This window comes from Melospiza georgiana, chromosome 11, assembly GCF_028018845.1.
Source record: "Melospiza georgiana isolate bMelGeo1 chromosome 11, bMelGeo1.pri, whole genome shotgun sequence".
Taxonomy (NCBI): Eukaryota; Metazoa; Chordata; class Aves; order Passeriformes; family Passerellidae; genus Melospiza; species Melospiza georgiana.
Window position 1 is genome coordinate 4,150,440 of NC_080440.1, and position 18,917 is coordinate 4,169,356.

At 41.7% G+C, this 18,917-nt stretch overlaps 1 protein-coding gene across 6 annotated transcripts in view; it reads left to right on the forward strand.

The window, feature by feature from the left end:
- FOXP1 (forkhead box P1) overlaps nt 1-17,145 on the forward strand; it is a 218,312-nt gene extending 201,167 nt beyond the window's left edge. For all 6 annotated transcript variants that reach the window (XM_058031758.1, XM_058031759.1, XM_058031760.1 and 3 more), the window contains 4 exons: nt 72-193; nt 2,280-2,349; nt 5,971-6,137; nt 12,198-17,145. In XM_058031758.1, the coding sequence (XP_057887741.1) occupies nt 72-193; nt 2,280-2,349; nt 5,971-6,137; nt 12,198-12,342 (504 nt within the window). In that variant the 3' untranslated portion in view covers nt 12,343-17,145. The remainder of the gene's footprint in view (nt 1-71; nt 194-2,279; nt 2,350-5,970; nt 6,138-12,197) is intronic.
- Nucleotides 17,146-18,917: the final 1,772 nt, after the last annotated feature.

The following is an 18,917-nucleotide window of genomic DNA, read 5'->3' on the forward strand; positions in this document are numbered from 1 at the left end:
TGTTCTTGGACAATGATGAGCATTTTCTCATGGAAGGTTTTTGAATGTTTTCTCTTTTATACTTGCTGCAGAATGCAGTGCGTCATAATCTTAGTCTTCACAAGTGTTTTGTGCGAGTAGAAAACGTTAAAGGGGCAGTATGGACAGTGGATGAACTAGAGTTCCAAAAACGAAGGCCACAAAAGATCAGTGGGTATGTCCACCATGTTTGAACTTCTTAGCCTAGCTCGGATCATGCTTACAGTTTAACGTAGAGGCTTTTGGCTGCTAGCTGGTGTTAGACCAACCACAGGTGCATTGTCTCAGTTAAGGGAAACCAAGACAAACATCTCATCACTACTGTTTGTATGCCCACCAGTACCCTGACCCTGCTTGCTTGGTGTTTGTTGCATCACATGCTAGTAGCTTTTAGGTGGCAATGCATATTAACCCTCACAAACCATTTGCTTATGCTTATTGCATTTTATTTTCTTTTTCCTTTTCCCTGTATTTGATGTCTGTTCTGTCCCCGATCCCGTGTCCCTTTGTTTCCACTTCATCTCCTTTGCTGCTGCTCTTGTCCCAGGGTGCCATTCGCACCAACCTCTCACTGCATAAGTGCTTTATCAGAGTAGAGGATGAGTTTGGGTCCTTTTGGACTGTTGATGATGAAGAGTTTAAACGTGGCCGTCATATTCAACGAGGCCGTCCTCGAAAATACTGCCCTGATGAAAACTTTGGCGAGCTTGTTGCACAGTAAGAGCTTTTACTTGCTTTAATTTTTTTTTTCTGCTGTTGCTTTGCTTTGCATGATTTACCCATCTCATGTAGACTTGCATTTCACAAAATAGTGTCATCACCTTTGCTGCTAAAGAAACTAAATTTTTGGTTGTTATGTGTATTTTGTGTGTCCTACTCTGATAATCCAAATGCCTGTAGTAAAAACTCTACTCTGACATGTTTGTTAAAGCATTTATTTATAGAGCAATGTAGACTAAGATAATTATCCACGCTAGCACAGATATACTGCTGTAGACGTGTCAGGAAGACAGATATATGCCAGGAAAGGTTTCAGATAAGTTTTAATTCTGATATTTTCCTTTGCTTTATATTGTATGCTTTGTTTTGCAACTCCTAATCAGAAAAAGTAAGGTACTCACAAGACAGAAATGCTGAATTCACTTTAAAGAGTTTGAAAATGCAATGAGACCACCTGTAAAGATTATCAGCAGGCCACTGTGTGCCTACAACAACCATGCACCAATATTCCTGGGCTTCCCAGAGGGATTTGCTTTGACCTTTACTCGAAGGCCATCTCTCCTGGACAACTGATCCTTGCTGGTCCCTGTGCAAGGAGCTCAGTTAAGACTCTGCTCACCATAATTTATTCCCACGTGAATAAAATTAAGATAAAAACAAGCCCAGTGAGTGATAAAACTTTTGGGGGCTATTTTGCATGGGCATTTTTTCTGCCTAGTTTATATTTCATAATTTTTAAATTTTTTTTAAATCTCCTGATGGAACCAGTGATACTGGGATGCCTCCTAAAGAGAGAGCCCACGTGGTCCCCATTCCTTTATCTCAAATCTGGCCCCTTATGTAAAGGTGGCAAAAATAAGAGTCCAAAATAGCACACCAGAATATTTTTTACTAAAAATGGCCTTCAGGGCAGCATGGTGGATTCTGCCTGCCCTTGAACCTCCATGCCCGGGGGCTGCTTGGGACAATGGTGTGGATAACCCTCACAGTGGCCATTGGCATGGCTGGAAATAACATGGAGCAGATAAATCCTCTCTCATCGTGGTGCCTCCCTCCATTGGGAGACACTCCCTCCCCTCCCCTGGGGGAAACTCCACTGCCAGCGACTTGGAGAGTCACTTGGATGCAGCAGAGTTTAAATGTCCCGTGATGCTTTTGATCATTGCCTCCTCACCATGGACCTTCACATGGTAACGGGCTCCCAGACACGACGAAAATTGGAGAGTTTCTCCTGAACGCAGCTAAAATGAGCAGAGATGCCAAGATGTGCCACTAACGCAGGGTAGTAGAACACATGGCGAGGTAATGTCAAGAGATAATGATGTTCCTTATTTAGTAAAGGCAAATATGATAACCATAGCCAAAAACTCAGATATTTTCTTTAAATTAAAAGAAAAAAAAGGAGAGAAACGAAAGAGAGCTCGTGTGGAAAACCAGTCTCAGCTCTAGTTTTCTGGTGGGGGAGGAAGCAATACGTACTTGAAACGCTGGCACAGAAGTTGGTTGCATTTAACTCTCCTTTTTATGTTTTTCTTATGCAGTAACCCTTCTCTTATTAAAAACATACAGACCAGCCACACCTACTGCACACCTCTCAATGCTGCTTTACAGGTAAGATTAATGACTGTAGCAAATATGCAACAGAGGCGTGTGTCTTCCCCACTCATTTCAAAATATATTAGCCTTGCTCTAATTAGATATTAAATTTTAATTCCGTTAAACTTTTTTCTTAAGTGCATAAAGCATCATAGTCCCTGGAGGCAAACACATATCAGGCTGCTTCAGCATTAGCTAGATGCTTAGCATTTTGAATATTGTGGCAAAAAAATTAAAAGTTCACTTATTAATATTTATCAGCAGTATCATAATTTCCATCCTCTTATTTCAGAATTTCACTTGAGGCAAAAATACCACAAGTGTAATTACTCTAGCACAGCTATTAATGTGCTGAATGATAGGATACTGTGGCACGTGACCTTCTATTGTTCATGGCTTTAAAGAGAAAGCAGATCATTTTTCCCTCTTTTCTTTTAAGGGCTATTTTTGCATATCTTCCTATTGTTGGTAAAAAATAAACGGTGCAATTCCTATAGAAAATAAAATATCATTTTTATTGGTTTAAACTGTAATCGTAAGACAGAAATTCCGGTTTTTTTACGATGCAAAAATACACAAAGTATGGGTGCAGAATTAATAACTTGCAGCCTAAAAATGTCTATGTCTCCAGCCCTTTTTGCTGTGCCCTTTTTCCCCTTTCAATAAATTCCTGAGTCAATCTCAAAAACCCTAGGTGAAGTCAGTGTTCTCTGTATAAATCAAAGATACAAATGTATTACCTTACCCTGATTTGTGGGGTCTGTGTATTTGTGTAGGGGTTCAAACCTGGTTTATATGTTATGAATTAATCCAGGAGGCAACACCATGCATGGTTGCACCCCAGGTGGTTCTTGGGGTCACTTCTCTAGAAGTTCACTGATGGCCATGGGTATTTACTTGAGCAGTCATGCCTTGTGGAACGTTTAGCAGACTTCTCTTTTCAGAACCAAGAAACAAATTATTAGGAGGAAAATGATGTTTTGCCTTTCTCCTAATTTTTTTGAGTTTATGCAGTAACTCCTGCAAAGCAGAGGAAAGCATGTTTAAATGAAGCAACTGTAAATACCATTCATTAGTAACTTATTTTCCCTTGAGTCTTGTGAAGTGTGATTTTTAAAGACTGCTTTGTCTCCTGAATAGTATTAAGATTACAAGCACATTTTACATTCATGAGGCTGAAAGGCAAAAATGAAATGATCCTGCATTTCTTCACATTGTTAACTATGTGACTAATTTCAATTAATATGCTTATCATATGGAACAGTTAGTGTTTTATTTCTGAAACACGTGTCGTTGTCGTCATCTCCATCCATTCTTGTCTTTCGTGATAACCTCCAAACTGTTTCCATTCCCCACTTTCCCTGAGAGAGCCATGTCCTTGTGCCCCCCCATAGCTGAGCTGATGGAGAGAGGAGCCCGGGCCAGATTTGCTGCCAATGTCATCCCTTCAATAAATGGGGATGAATAATAACCATTGCACTGAGCCAGGTCCTCTTTTAGGGTGAAAGTACACCAGCAGGTTCCACACTTCTCCCCCTGCCATTGGATTTTGGAGGCAGAATCACAGTGGGTTCTGTGGGGCTGTAGAGGGTCTGGGCAAATAATGCAGGTGGCCGCTGCCATGTGGGCAGTTCAGACCTCACTTGGGCGGCAGATTCCTCTAGGACACAAGGCTGCCTTACCTGCCAGGGACTACATTCAGTTAATAATTGATGAGCAGTGTTTCCCCCAGCTTTTGTAGGCTCTGGGAAGGTCTGCTGCTTGCACATCCCCGTGAGCACCGTGGGGTCTGCACAGTAGGCTGTGTGCTGCTGGCATGGCAGGCTGTGGTTTCTTTTCCTGTGGGGTGGCAGAGCCTCCCCTCTCCTTCACCCAGACCCTGCTGACATCTCCTCTATCTGTTTTCCCTCGTGGCCAGGGAGAAGAAGCAGCTCTCTCCCCCCTCTGTCTGTGGAAGGTATGGGGACTCCAGCTCTCACCAGTTCTGTCTTTTGCCAGTGGGTCTACAGGGGCTCCCAAAACACCCCCTCCCCTATTACTGTCTTCCTAGCAGATACTCCTTGTGTCCCACCTCTCCCCCAGTGAATTGCTTTACTGCAATTACAAGTTATCACTGTGGGTGAAGAACTTGAGTCATTATTTTGCCAAGTGCAGGAAATGTGAACCATTCTTTGCATCCTCTAATCACAATGAGTTTGCCGGTTGTTGAATCAAGAAGATAAAAATAATCCTCCCCGTTAGAATAGCTTTTGTAATCACGTGTGACACATAGGGCTGCACATGGAGAGGTCAATGTAAGGAAGAATAAAAGGGGCTGTGCTCCTGGAGATGCTGCAGTGAGGGCTGGTCCTGCCTTCCCTTCCCATCCCATCTCCCCCCACCCTTTCTCTGGCTCTGCTTGCCTGGGTCAAACTGCCGGCTGGCAGCAAGCGAGGAGTTCTGTCCCACGAATTAGGAGCAGTCAGGAGTGTTTGGTGAGCAGTACATTTGCGTGGATTCCCCTCCCATGGGCCAGGTTTGCATCACGCTGACCCAGCCTGATGGATTTTTTTTGCTGGGCCACTGCAGCCAGCTGACCTCTCCCCAGAGCAGGTCAAGTGCTGCCGAGCCAGCGTCTGTGGCTGCCTGGCACTGACATGGATGATGTCAGCCAGATCCGGCTGGGATGGGTGAAATGGTTAAATGTCCTTCCAGTCCCTGGGCGCTGCAGCCTTGGAAAGCTGTGTCTCCCATCCCTGTGCCTCCCATCCTGTGCCTCCCTCCCGTTCCAGTGCCTCCCATCCCCACCAAACACTGGGCTCCTCCGGGGCTCGGGGTTTCTGCGTTCCCACCGCTGCTGCGCCGGGCCGGGACTGTGCTGTCAACATGAGCTAATGCTGACACACAGTAAATATTAGCAGGCAGAACGGTGGGAATCAGAAGGAAAATATTTAACAGTTCATTCTCTTCCTACAAAGATTTCCATTTAGAAAGTTAACTCCAGTGTGCCACTGCACGGTGTTTCCTTAGAACAAAGGGAAAAATCAAAATAAAACAGTCAGATCTGTAACAGCTAAGGTAAGAATTGAGTTGCTGTGGTTTAAAAAATTCCACATGGAGTGGTTCAGCTCTCAGGTAGATTGGTGCAGCTCTGATCCAGTTAGCACTGATGGCAGCCTCACACATGTCCCAAGGAAAATCAAACTCTGTGATGCTGCACTCCTGCTTGGTGCCCGCTCACTCCAGTGGGAAGGAGTTATCAGCTGAGCCAGTTCTGGTTTTTTTCCCCATTTCATTAGAAACAAAGTCCAAACCTAAGCCACAAAAAATACCCCAAAGCCCCAAACATAATTTCATGAAGCAAAAATAGGGAAAGTACATTTTCTTTTTTCCAGGGTGTGTAATTCCAAATAGGGAATGGAAGGCTCCATCCTCTTATAAGCCAATGCAGCTATGAATCCTTAAACCCAGATCTAAATGATGTTAAATTTCCCTTGATGGAACCAGGGTAATACCTATCAGAAAGTACAATATTTAAAAGAACCTGTAATTGCAAATAATGTAAATGTGAAGAATGTTTTGGAAAGAGTGAGTGTGTTGTGCAGTGTATAAAAACATCAGTCATGGCTCTTCATGGATTTGTTTGTGTCCCGGCAGGCTTCAATGGCTGAGAACAGTATACCTCTATACACTACTGCTTCCATGGGAAATCCCACTCTGGGCAATTTAGCCAGCGCGATGAGGGAAGAGCTCAATGGTGCAATGGAGCATACGAACAGTAACGGGAGTGACAGCAGTCCAGGACGTTCCCCTATGCAAGCAATGTAAGTACAGCAGAGGCGCGTGCTGGCTCTAGGTCTTGTCCTACCATCTGCTCAAGGGTGACTCTGGAGACTCCTGGCTCCTTGCTGAGCTTCATGGATGGAGCAACAAGAGCCGACATCTGCCTCCATCTGGGGACATGCGTAGGGTGGTTTGAACATAAAAGAGCCATTTACTAGTTTCTGTATAAAACTGATCAGCTCAATTCAGTCCAAGAAGGACACAGGGCTTATAAAATTGTTCACTTGTTTGCAGTTCTCTTCTTTAAACCTTCCAAAACCTCATAGGCAGCTGTGCTTCTTGGAGAAAACCTTTGGATGATTTCTCTCCCCTTTGGATGGCGTGATGAGCACGGCCCGTGGGGCAGAGCTGGGAAATGGGCTTGTTTGGCGAGTCAAAAAAAACCCACTCAACACAAAACGCTCTTGCTAAGCATTAACATGAAGGTCTGTGTGATTTATAGATTGCTCTTAAAATATCAAAAGGAGAATTAATTAGGGGCATTATAGCAACAGACGGCGGCGTAATGAGCGCGTCTATAACCGCACGAAGTGGCGGGGGCTCGCCTGCCCCGCTCAGCGCGAGCGGCACCCGGGCAGCGGGCGGGCGCAGGAAAGGGTAAGGCAGGAAGGGTGTGATGCCCCGATGGGTGTGTGCGGTATTTATGGGGTGACGGAGTGAGTTTGCAAAGCTGTAAACTCCCCCCTCCCCTCACATCACACGCCGGGTAATTGGCGGCTGGTGAGGAAGCCGGAGTTTACAAGTGCTGGCGTTCCCGAAAGCTCGGCGGAGCCGTTGGGTACCTGTGAGTGACCGTGCTGCCCGTCTTCCCCCTGCTCCTTAAAACAGCCTGTAAAATTACTGGCTGCCTTGCCAGGGCTCACATTTCACATTAAAAAGAGAACTAATTTGTAGTCTTTTACTTCAAAGTAATTTGAATAAGGGATTTACAAAAGTAAGTCTAAATCAAAAAGTAGAAAAAACATTAACCTAATACCACGGTAGTAATTAGTTGTGAAACTAATTAGCATTTAATGGCAAAAAAGTTTCCCACCTGCATAATGTGTTGTCAGAGGGGAGGGGGCACGAAGGAATCTGAGGCTCTGGATACTTTGATATCGCAGTGTTTTAAATCAGTGCACAAAGTGCTTTGAAAAAAAAATCTTTAAAGATGGCAACATTCATTTTTAATTAATAATTAATTTAAACATTGTCTTTTACCATTTACTTCAAAACATTCAAATAATGTGTTTAGCTTTTCCAGTGATTGTTTGTGCAGTATTAATTATCTCTCCCAAAGTAACGTTGCATGACACACTTTCCGTCTCTCACAGACGGATTCATCTCCAGGCACTTTTAGTCACAATTTGTTATCCTCTGCCTGTGACCACGCAGGGCTGGCGTGAAGGAGGAGTGGAGGGACATGACTTTTTTCAAGAAACAAGACTTCTCCCAAGGGTTTCTCCTGGCCTAACAGACAAGGATGAACGTTTATGATGTTGTGTTAATCCGAGTAATTATTTTTTTGCAAGTTCAAGGCTAGTGCAGTTCATGCACTTCTCATTTCACCTAAGGTTTCCTTGTCTTTGAATAGACTGAGAGGAGGGAAAAATAACTGAGTTGAAACAGGGTAGGACATCTTCCAGAACTGTGCATAGCTGTGGCCTTTGTTGCACTTAATAATCATCTCTTAGCACATTGATACCAAGGTGAGTGGCACAGAACAAATAGTGGAGAGAGAGGAGGTCGGGGGGAGTGATGCCTCATTTTCATTATTCACCAGAAAATCCAATTTTCTGTTGTAATATGGAAATGATTGTTTCCTGAGTGTTTTCATTTTCTCAGAATTGATAATATATGTGTTCTCTGCTGAACATTTCTTTTTGCTTAAGTAAAATGTGGCCGGGTGATGTTCCAATACCAGCCTCAGAGCTTCCCCATTATAATGGTGTTTCTAAGTAGTTTGAAGGGATCTAAAGCCAGAACACCATTCACACGTCATAGGGTTTACCCTGTTTACTAAATAAAAACATAAGTCAACAGCGACTTCACAGACGCTGTGAAACCTTTTTGTTTTCCATGCTCCTGCTTTGTTAACAACATGTTCATTTTTTTTCTCAGAACAGATTTCCTTGTCATTATGCAAAATATTTTTTAAACAATTTCAGTGTATTGGAAGAAATCAAGTTTTAAACTTTATTGTAAGGTTTAAAGGACCTTGTTAACATGACAGCTAAGAAGTCTAACACTCTAGCTGAAGTCTTATTACCGCTCATTCGTTTCCTTTTTATGACACATTGAACCACAGCTAGGGTGGGTTTTTTTTCCCTTCTCTCTCCCTCCTTTTGAAACACTAGAAAGTAGTCGCATAATTACAGCTTGGGGACATAACACTTTCATCCTGATATGCTCCAAAGGTAGCCACAAAGCAAACTACTCCATGCTGTGTGCACCACCAGAACTCAGTGGCTTTAAACAACAGTCAGCTTTATTAAAAACTCCTCTGTTCCCAGAGTGGACAAACAAAAGAATTACTCAGATGTGAAAAGAAGGGGAATCTGTGTTCAGCAAGGTTATTTATTGTTAACCCCTTCTGGAGTCCCAGGCATTACTTAAAAGGAATGTGCTGAATTTCTGCTGCTGTGAAAACAGAAATGGGAAACCCTTTCTTTTCTTTGCCTTCTTTCTCCCTCCCCTTTCTTTTTCTTGTCGCTTAACCCAGCATTTACCTTTTCTGTAATTCAGCAGACTGAATTCTTCAGTCTCTAAAGGAAGTTTTCCTTCCCCGTTTTGAGGATTTGTTGAGGTGGTAAATAGAAATTCAGTCTTAACTTGAGAGGATATGAAAGTCTCCCTTTGCCTTCAAGATTATTTAAGCTTATTTATTTCAGTTGCTTAGAAATGTTTGAGAAAAATCACAGATTCAGGAAGGTTTCCTCCTCATGTGCCATTTTGTGGTTACATCTGAGAGAATACACAAGGAGTTGGAATTTTTTGGCATTGTTTTCCTTGCAGCTCTGTCCCTGGGGGTTGTGTTACCCAGATAACCTCCTCATTTAGGGGATGGAGGTTTTGCCAAGCTCACTGTCTGATGTTTGTGCAACATGTGAGGTGCTGGGGGGACTGGTGTGACTCTGCTCCCTGTGGCTTTGTGGCCCTTTCTGATTTTGGCTCACCCAGGGTTGTGCAGAGCTTTTCATAACTTCTGTTGCTTCTCACGCCTCAAGTTTTGGTTTTTGACCTCTGGGAATCACACCAAACCTCAAAGAGAACCTCAGTTAAAACCACCTGGTTTCACCTGGTTTCATAACAAAACCAGAAGAGGGGCAGAGTTTGCTTTGGAAAGGTTTGGGGACCTTTGAATGAGCTTTCACAGCACTTAGAGTGGTTTTGAGCACCGTGAGCACCTGTCTAACCTGAGGTGGTGGGGATGCATTGGGACACTGGGCAGCCTTTGGTGAAACTCCACTCCACGCACCAAGGCCTCTCTGCTGCACGTGACGTGTTCTCATGCCTCCTTTGAAAATTTCCCTTCTGTGTTTTCAAAAATAATACTTAAAAAAAAAAAAAAAAACCCAAACAAAAATAAGCCCAGCAGCGGCAGCATCAAAACCAGAAAGCAAAAAAGCAAGACTTTGACATTAAAACAGCAGTAAAAAAGATCACTGCCATAAAGGCCAAGTAGCACAGGCTTTATTGGGCTCTCAGTGCAGCTGCTCTTTCCCCCTTTTTCTTCTGTTTTTCATTTCATGTTTTCTCCCAAGTGAGGGGCCCCACAGCCTATTCATAATATTAAGTTTTTCTAGTTGCAGGTATTCAGCATAGTTTAATATTCACTGAGGCCATGAGCTGCTGGGACAGGTAGCGCATGCACACCTCCAGCTTCTCTTAAGTTTTTGCCAATTCTTAACCTCTGATCCTTGAATTTTCTCCTTCCAGTTTTTTCTTTACCCCTTTTTCACTAGTAAGGTTAAAAACAGTATGAGCCGTGTTCTTGGTGTGTAATTTTTTCAAAAAGTATGTGACATGCAGAGGAACCTCTTTGCTCCCAGAGGTGTGTTGATGGGATTCATTTTAGTAGATTTGATGGGAAAAGATGTGTGTCCATGGATACTGCATCACTTCTCTCAGTGTTCCTTTGGATGAGTTGGAAGGTGCACTTAATACTTGAGTATTGATCTAGCACTTTACAACTCAAAAAGTTGAAACAAGCAGGGACTTGAAAGGCATTCACAGCTCACATTTGAATTGTCTGTAGTCAGCAAGTTGGATGCTTCCTAACTTATCCAGGCTCAAGTCTGAATAAAGAAATAAACAGGATACAGGGGTACAACTGGCTCACTTGAATTAGGCAAGGCTTTGGACTGTCTGTGGATGCTGAGTACATTTTCCTTGCCCAGTGATTTATCCTTGCTGTCTGTCCGTGCAGTGGAGTACAAACAGTGTTGTTGTTGCTATCCACACAAAGCATAAAATACAATGCAGCTATTTTAAATCACTCATTTTAAAGCAAAGCTGTGCAAACAGAAGAAAAGTTCTTACAGTGAAGGTGTGTGCTTCAGGTTGTGTGTTCATGCTGCGTATGTGAAAGGGTTAAATCAGCCTGCACAGAGGAAAAACATGAGTCTTGGAGGTGGTTATCAACTCAGTGAGAGACAGAGTGGGACTTGAACTCATTAACACTTTATTTTAAGGGATTGCCTACAACATCAATTATTTAGGAAGCAAACAGGGTCTCCATCGCTGTGTCGCATTATTAATACTTGGTAATGTCAATAAAATCCTAGTTTCCTATAAAGTCCCACTAACAAGACACTATTGACTCACATGGCTACTTTACATTTCAAAAGCTGCTGAACAAAAAAAAAAAAAGAAAGAGAGGTAGAAAAAGGTAATTTGTATTTGTATAGGATTTGTTGTAAATATGATTTACGAACAACATTTTTCAATTGTTATCATACCCGTTTTGAATGACCAAGCCCCATTCCCCTGCGGGTTATTCATGTGCTTTGCTGTAATGAGAAATTTGGCAGATCTCATCTTTTTAGTACATCCTTGTGCCCACCATGAGCTGGGGATCATGTTCTGCCTTGTTTACAGCTGACAGTGTTATTATTCTCGTTAGGACTGTGCTTTCTTATCATATTGTTGTGTTGAGCGAGCCTTTTCCTCTCTGTTTGTGTTTCCTGGCAGGGCTTTTCTTCCCTTATTGACAGTTTGTAAAAATATGCATTAATTTGGAGTTTAAAGCATGTATCATGGTGTCTCTTTGCTGTGTTTGCTTGAAGTTGATTAATGATAGAACCTCACTTGGGGTCGTCCTCTGGAGAGTTGTCTCACAGGTTCTGCATGTTAACGAGAGACGCTGCACACACAGCGAGGATGATTAGCCCGGCCCGCGCCGAGGCCTGGGCAGGCCCTGCCTTCCCCCTCGGATGCACATTCCACTTATTTATCCAAAGATCATATTAACTTAATGTGTCAGCTGAGAGCGTTTTCTCCCCATCCCAAGACAGAAACCCTATCGAGGTGCTCCTCCCAGAGTGTTTTCCCGGGGAGGCTGAGTGCTGCCTGCCTGGCACAGCCTGCCTGGAATCTTAGAATCATTAAGCTTGGAAAAGCCCTTCAGGATCGTTGAGTCCAGCCATTAACCCAGCACTGCCAAGCCCGACACTAAACCGTGTTTTAAGTGTCACATCCATGTTTTCTGAAGGCTTCTGGATGCAGTGACTGCATCACTCCCTTGGGCAGCCTGTTCCAGTGTTTGATCACTCTTTCTGTGAAGAAATTTTTGTAATATCCAAACTAAACCTCCTGTGGGGAAACTTAAGGCTGTTCACTCTTGTTCTCTTGATTGTTACCTGGGAGATTGTGCTTCGCTTGGCTTTTGTGGCCAGCACAGACATTGAGGGTCTTCTCCTTGGTGGCCTGGAGCTCTCAGACCTGGCCCTCCATGTCTGAACCCCCCAAACCACCTTTGCCTTTCTCCCCAAACCACCTGTGCTGTCAAAACCATTTTTTAATGAGCAACTTGCTGATTGTCTGCTGTTTCGTTTTCCCAGGCACCCTGTGCATGTCAAAGAAGAACCATTAGACCCAGATGAAAATGAAGGCCCACTATCCTTAGTGACAACAGCCAACCACAGTCCAGATTTTGATCACGACAGAGATTATGAAGATGAACCTGTAAATGAGGACATAGAATGAGTATGTCTGACATCGTTATCCTGAGAATGAAGATTGGAAGAAGAACACGTCAAACTTAGCTGTGAAATCTCTCCATTATTGTACAGTCTGGAGGATTCTCAGTCCACTTTGACAACTATGAAATATGTTAACTCTTAGTGCCATCAAGTATCCCATTTGGGAGTATTTTTGATTTTTCTACTTTTTGTTGAAAAAAGGAATTTGTACTCTGTGCATTGGATGGACTTGTTTGGTACTTGGGATTTTCCTCTCTTACAGTCAACATCAGTGTTGTAAATTTGCTAAACTGATTCACTTGCATTTAGCAGCCAGCTGTGGACTGCAGGTCCTGCCAATTTTGGACACTTGAGGACATCAAACTGAGCATGTACACCTGAACTGCAGATCAAGTCTTTGCCCAGATTTTAAGGATTCCAATGGACAACATATTTGCACAGTACTGCATGTTGATTATCACTGCCTTTACTCCATTTTTTTTTTTTTGTTTCGTTGGTTGGTTTCTTTTTTTTTTTTTTTTTTTTTTTTTTGCTTCCATTTGGGATGGGGAAGGCCTGTGTGTGCACGTGTGTGGGTATGTGTGCGTGCGTGTGAGTGTGTATATCGGGGAGGGGTTCAAAGAAAAAATTATCCCAAACTCTTTAATGTATTGCTTTTATTCCCCCGCCCCACTTCTCCTCTACCATTTTAAGTTCTGACCTCAGGCCTCATCTGGGCCCAGGGCCTCTCGGAGGCTTCAACGTTTTCTGTACTTTGTGATGAATGTTAATAGGTGTTTTTATTATACGAAGCTGAATGTCATTGAATTGTTTGTAGTTTTTTCTGTCATTCATTCCAGTTTCCTTCAGATGCCACCATGTTTTCTTTAGCTATGGAAAACATTCCATTTCGGTGTCTCCTTCTTTGTTGTTGTTGTTTTTTGAAAAGGTCCCAAATGCTGCACGATACATGTGGAAGGGTTGTCCAACGGAGAGAGAGGAACGAAGTACTGCAAGAATGAGAATGAATGACAGATGAACATAGAAACACTGTAGGAAGCAACACAGATTCATTCCACAAAGCAGTATTTTTAATATATTCTTGTTTTGTTTAGGTTTTTTGATTTTTTTTTTGATTTTTTTTTTTTTGGCAGCAACGGTGAATATTAGCAAATGCCACAAAATTGAACAGCACAAAGAAACATATGCAGCACCAACAGAGTTCACTTTTAGCAGAGAATGAATAGTACAGTGGCAGGTTCTCGGTTGTTTAACACGAGTTCTAATGGATCAACACATCTTTCTGGAATATCTAAGATTACCGAGATGGGCACCTAAACATTTATTATTACAACTTTATTTTTTTCTATTGTTTTTTTTACATTTGCATTTGCAAATAGTGGTTGGAAAGATGACTTCATTAAGTTGTTACTGTACATGGTGATGTTTCACGGTTAAACATCAGTTCAGGATTGCTCGGTGGCGTTAATCTGTTTGAATACAAATTAGATTTCAGATTGAACTTGTTACGGGAGTTAATAAGGACGGGGCCCCACTAATGCTAAAGTGTTAATTTTCAGCTGTGCAAATCCAGTACTGCAGTTAGGATTGTTATGCAATATTACACCAGCCAGTATGGAAACCTCGCCGGAGGAGTTGGGAGAGTTGGGAGAGAATTGGCGCCGGGGCTTGTTAGGCAAAACTGGCAAAGCTCTGCAAAGCAAACACGACATACAAAATCTGTTGCCATAGGTCAGTAAACCTCAGTCACCAAACACCTAAACATTTTCATTCTGCAACCACTTTTCCGTCACTCATTTATTTATGTAGGACTGTAGCTTTTTTTTATTATTTCGAAAAGCCTTTCAGAGCTTAATTTATATTCTTCTTTGTACCTTTTTTTTTTCCTAAAATTACCAAAGATATTACACAAAGGTAAATTATGTTCTCTGTTATATGCTTTATCTTATGAAGCCAAATATCCTCTTATTGTTGATCAAAGGAGGTTGAAGAATTTAGAGGGAAATGACAAGATGTGGGCTATTGCTAACCTGAGAGGGAAACTGCTCCTTTATTCTAGAAAATTTAGAAGGCCAAGTAGATGTCTGAACCAAAGTTGTTAGTTTTTATTTGCAGTTCTTTACAGTGACCAAAATGAAAGTCTGTAAAGAGGAACCGAGGAGAGCTTTTGAGGTTAAAACTAGGAATCAGTGTTACTGGGGGAGCTATGAGAAGGGAGCTGAAGAAAGCAAAGACACAATTATTTTGTGGAAAATTAGAGTATCAGATAAAGGAGACAGTTTAATAAAACACAGAAGAGAACAGAAAAGCTCCCACAATTTAACTGGACGACATTATGGTATTTCTAGAATAAAAAGGAAAAAAAATTTTTTGGTCTTTGGTTCTACAGATTGTGTGCCACTTCTGTTCCGGGACTGTGCTGGGATGTCTGCTTTAATTTTGGTTGATCTTGGCACATTTACTCAGTTTTGTTTAGTTTTTGGTCAGCATTTTTCATAAGGAAATAACACTCCTGTCCACTCATAAGCTTTGGTACAAAAAACTTTATTGGCAGTTACTTTTATAAAACTCTGCTTTCTGTTTCAAAAAGACAAGGAAAAAAAAAAAAAGAAAAAAAAAGGGCAGTCTGTGGTCATTTGGAAACATTTTCTTTAAATTTTTTTTCTTTTTTTTTTCTTTTTTTTTTTTTTTAGTTTTGGTTTAAATTATATCCAGGCAGCTTCGTGACGTGCCGGCGGTAGCCAGACAGGGATCATGAGAATTGAGCCCTGTGCTTCAAAACTGAGTGGTTTGCTGGTTAGTTCGGTATTCAGAAGGGGGATAAAAATCTGGTAGATTAGTTCATTCTCAGCATGTGTAGCTAGACATGAGTAAAGATAACAGCATGAGAAAACTGTTAGTACGCATACCTCAGTCCAAACTGTTAGGGAATGAGTAAATAAAAAATACATTTCACTCAGTTGCACTTAGTTGTATGTCTTGCATGCTTAGTCTAAAGACTGTAGCAAAAATAAAAAAAATTTAAAAAAGAGAAAAAGAAACAAAAAATTAGAGTTTAACATATCTGGCAGGTGTTGCAGCCTTGCAGAAGAACCAACTGAAAATCTCAGGCTTTACATCAAGCAAACTTCACTATGATTTTTACAATTCTGATTCTGTATCCCTTTGGATATACAGTTGCTTCTTTAGGGAGGGGTTTATTATGTTGTACATATATATCCCACTGTGTCTGTGTGAGCCTTTGTCTTTTGGGGGGAGGGTGGGGAGGGAGGAAAAGGTGGAAAGGTCCTTTTTTTAGATATCATTCCTCAAAAGGAATAAATGCAGACCTGTTTGTCAAAACACCTTTTGCTTTTTGTGCAACTGCTTTATATTAACTATACTAAAAAATAGCTTTGAAAAAAAAAACTACTGTATGTAATGGAATTGCAGAATACGCTGCACATGTATTTTATTTAGTTATCCTTGCTTTAAGAATATTGGATGACATTTGCTGACATGTGGGAGAAAATCCCTGACTTTTTTTTTCAGCTTTTAAATTGTAACATAGTTGACAGATTTTTTTTTCTCCTGTTATCATTGATCGAAGCATTTTTGTACAGTTTTTGTGTTTAAGCTGGTTTTTTTGATACTTTCCCACCCCTTCTGTTATCTTACCACTGCCTTTTCTGGCTGTCTTAAACAAAGTTCATATATTTGAAAGGAAAAAAAAATTGTTTAAAAAAAAATGTTTTTCTCCTGCTGCAGTAAATATTTTGCATGATGAATTCCAGGGTCACACTTTCAAAGTTTATCAGTGAAGTAGTGATTAATAATGGGGAGTGTCAAACTATTGAACTTTTTGTATAAAAAAACAAAAAAAAAACTTTACAAGGTGCCAAGATGTAAAGACAATTTGTTACATGTTTTTTTTCTCAAAGAAAAGCGTACATTATGAAAGTAGTACCATGTATCAGGTAAATCGCTGTCAGGAATGAGAGTCAAAGCCTTCCTTGTCCACAAAAAAAAAAAAAAGTTTGTAAATGTAAAACCTGTTAGGTTTCTGCATTCAACTAGAAGTGAAATGAAAAAAAGAAAAAAAAAAAAACAAAAACAAAATCAAGGCTTATGTAGAACAAGTGACCACAAAAAAAATAAAATTACCTTTTTTTGATTCTCACTCGCAAGAGTCCCACGGCAGGTCCTGCACCTCCCCTTTCCTGGAGCTCAGCTTTGGGGAGAGACCGGGGCAGGGATGCTGGTTCTACAAATATTGCAGATCATTAGATATTTTATATATATACATACATAAAATATATATATATATAAAGTTTTTTAAAATAATTTTGAACTATTGTAGTTTTCAGATCGCCAATAATCTCACGTTCATTATAGCATGGAAAAAAAAAAACCAAACGTGTTTAAACTCTTTTGAAATCCTTTGGTACCTTTGGTTAATGAACTCAGAGTGATTTTTTAGATGTTTCAGAAGTCATTTAGTATTCTAGTCTTGCGAGGTGAATTTGCAGTTCAGGACTGCATTTTAATGGGCCCAGAACAGGTAACCAAGTATCTTCTACCCATAAGCCTTGATGAAAATGGTACAGTCCAGACTGTTAGCATGGTGCTTCGTGTGTATGTGCTGCCAGTAACAAGATTTTTTTTTTTTTTTTGATAAGGCATAAAAGAAACTCATTCCTTACATCAACTGTAATTCCATCATTCCATGTCTGTTGATACAGACAATAAAAAATGTTGTGTAGTCAGTACTAATTACTGACATTATAGCATTCTCAAATGCAATAAAAATGCTGGTTGTTCACACTGGTAATGCAAGTTGCCATGTCCGAAGTTCTTGTGTTGTTGTTCCCCCTCACAGTGATTCTGATGTCACATCCCTGATCCGTGGGCACCTCAGCCATATCCTAGCTCATTCGTGGATGGACAAATCTCATCTCTTGCCTTGACATTTCTCAACCACATCCAAGTACAGAATATTTTAGTGGTGGATTTGTGGGCAGTCTGTACAGGGCAGTTGGGTGAGGCTGGAATGCTGGAAGCACAGAAGACACTGTCATTCAAGGAATTAATCCTCTTTTCCAAGGAAGTCCTTCAGTTTTGCCCACTGGGGTCGCAGGGGGTTCTTTCTTTGCTTTCTCAAAGGGTTGGGGTCTTCATCCTGCAGCTCCTTCCCAGTGCAGTGCCCTGATGGGAATAATGGTGCTGTTAGCTTTGGTAAGAGGGGCTGGGAATGTGCACTGCACCCTGCCAAAAGGGGTTTGCAGGATCAACCCCTTGGGCCTTAAAACTGTGAGCAGCAAAGTCCCAACTGGCACTGTCACCTGAGACGAGCTGAAGGAAAAACCCACCTTCTTTTTCTTTCGAGTAAGCACACATTTATTTTCCTCATCAAGTTTTGTAAAGAAAAATAAAATGTTTAATAACTAGCATTAGCAGCAAACTGAAATTTCAGAGGAGAGATTTTTCATGAATAATTCATTAAAATTTCACATCTGCAAGATTAGTCATCCAAATAAAATGCTAATGTCAAAAACATGCACCGTCTATAATATTCTCATCAAGAAATCTTTTTGCATATAATGATAAATGCTTAAATTAGTACAAATGATTTTATAAAAATATTCTATCATAAAATTACACCAGATAACTATTTTTTGGGGGGCGGGGGGAGGTGAACTTTGCACACTCATTATTGTGTGTCCCCAAATGGTATGGACTGGTAGATTTTAATAATCAAAATACAGAGAATACAAATTCGGCCTTGGATGTGTGGTGCACTTCCACCACCAGTGAGATTTTAGTAAACTGGAGAGGATTTGTGGGATTAAATTTTCCAAAGTCACAGGCAGAGGGAATTGAGCCAGAAGCTGCTGTTTGGTGTGGGGTGCATCTGTAAAATGGGGGGAGTCAGTTCCAGGTAGGAAATGTGTCCCTGGATGAGCCCCAGCAGGGCCCTCAGCCTCTCCTGGGGGACTCTGTGTCCCCCCAGGCAGGTCAGGGGCTACAAAGCCATCAGAAATTAGTTGGCTGCTCACCTACCTGGGCATCTCACCTCAGAAAGATGATTTGGGGTTCCAAATGTCCTGTTTGTCATCTGCTGACTGCCTGTGGGCTTGGGCTTAAGAGATGCTGCCACACGCAGCTTGTGTTGAGCAGCAGGACCGTCATTTCCCCTCCTCTCCCAGTCAGTGCTGCCTGGAGCAGCGGATGGGAATCTGGCTCTTGGCCACCTTCTGTATCATCTTTGTGTTATTAATCACATTTCTCCTCCCTGGCTGCTCCATCATGGAACATCACACAATGCCTTCCTACTCCACCAGCAACAGGCAGCTGGGAAATACCTTTTCCAGGCAGAAACGCTGTTTTCCACCACAGCTGAAAAGCACTTTTATGGGCAGTGGTGAGGCAATGCGTCTCTGAGGAATTTCCAAAGAAAACTGGAGCCTCTGAGTAGTTTTTCTGGGTTTCTCCTGTCCCAGAGGGAAAAGCTCAGGAGCTGGAGGCCCAGGAGGACACGGCAGCTGATGTGCTCCTTGCACACCCACCTGCTCCCGGCAGATGATCCCATCAGTGACATTT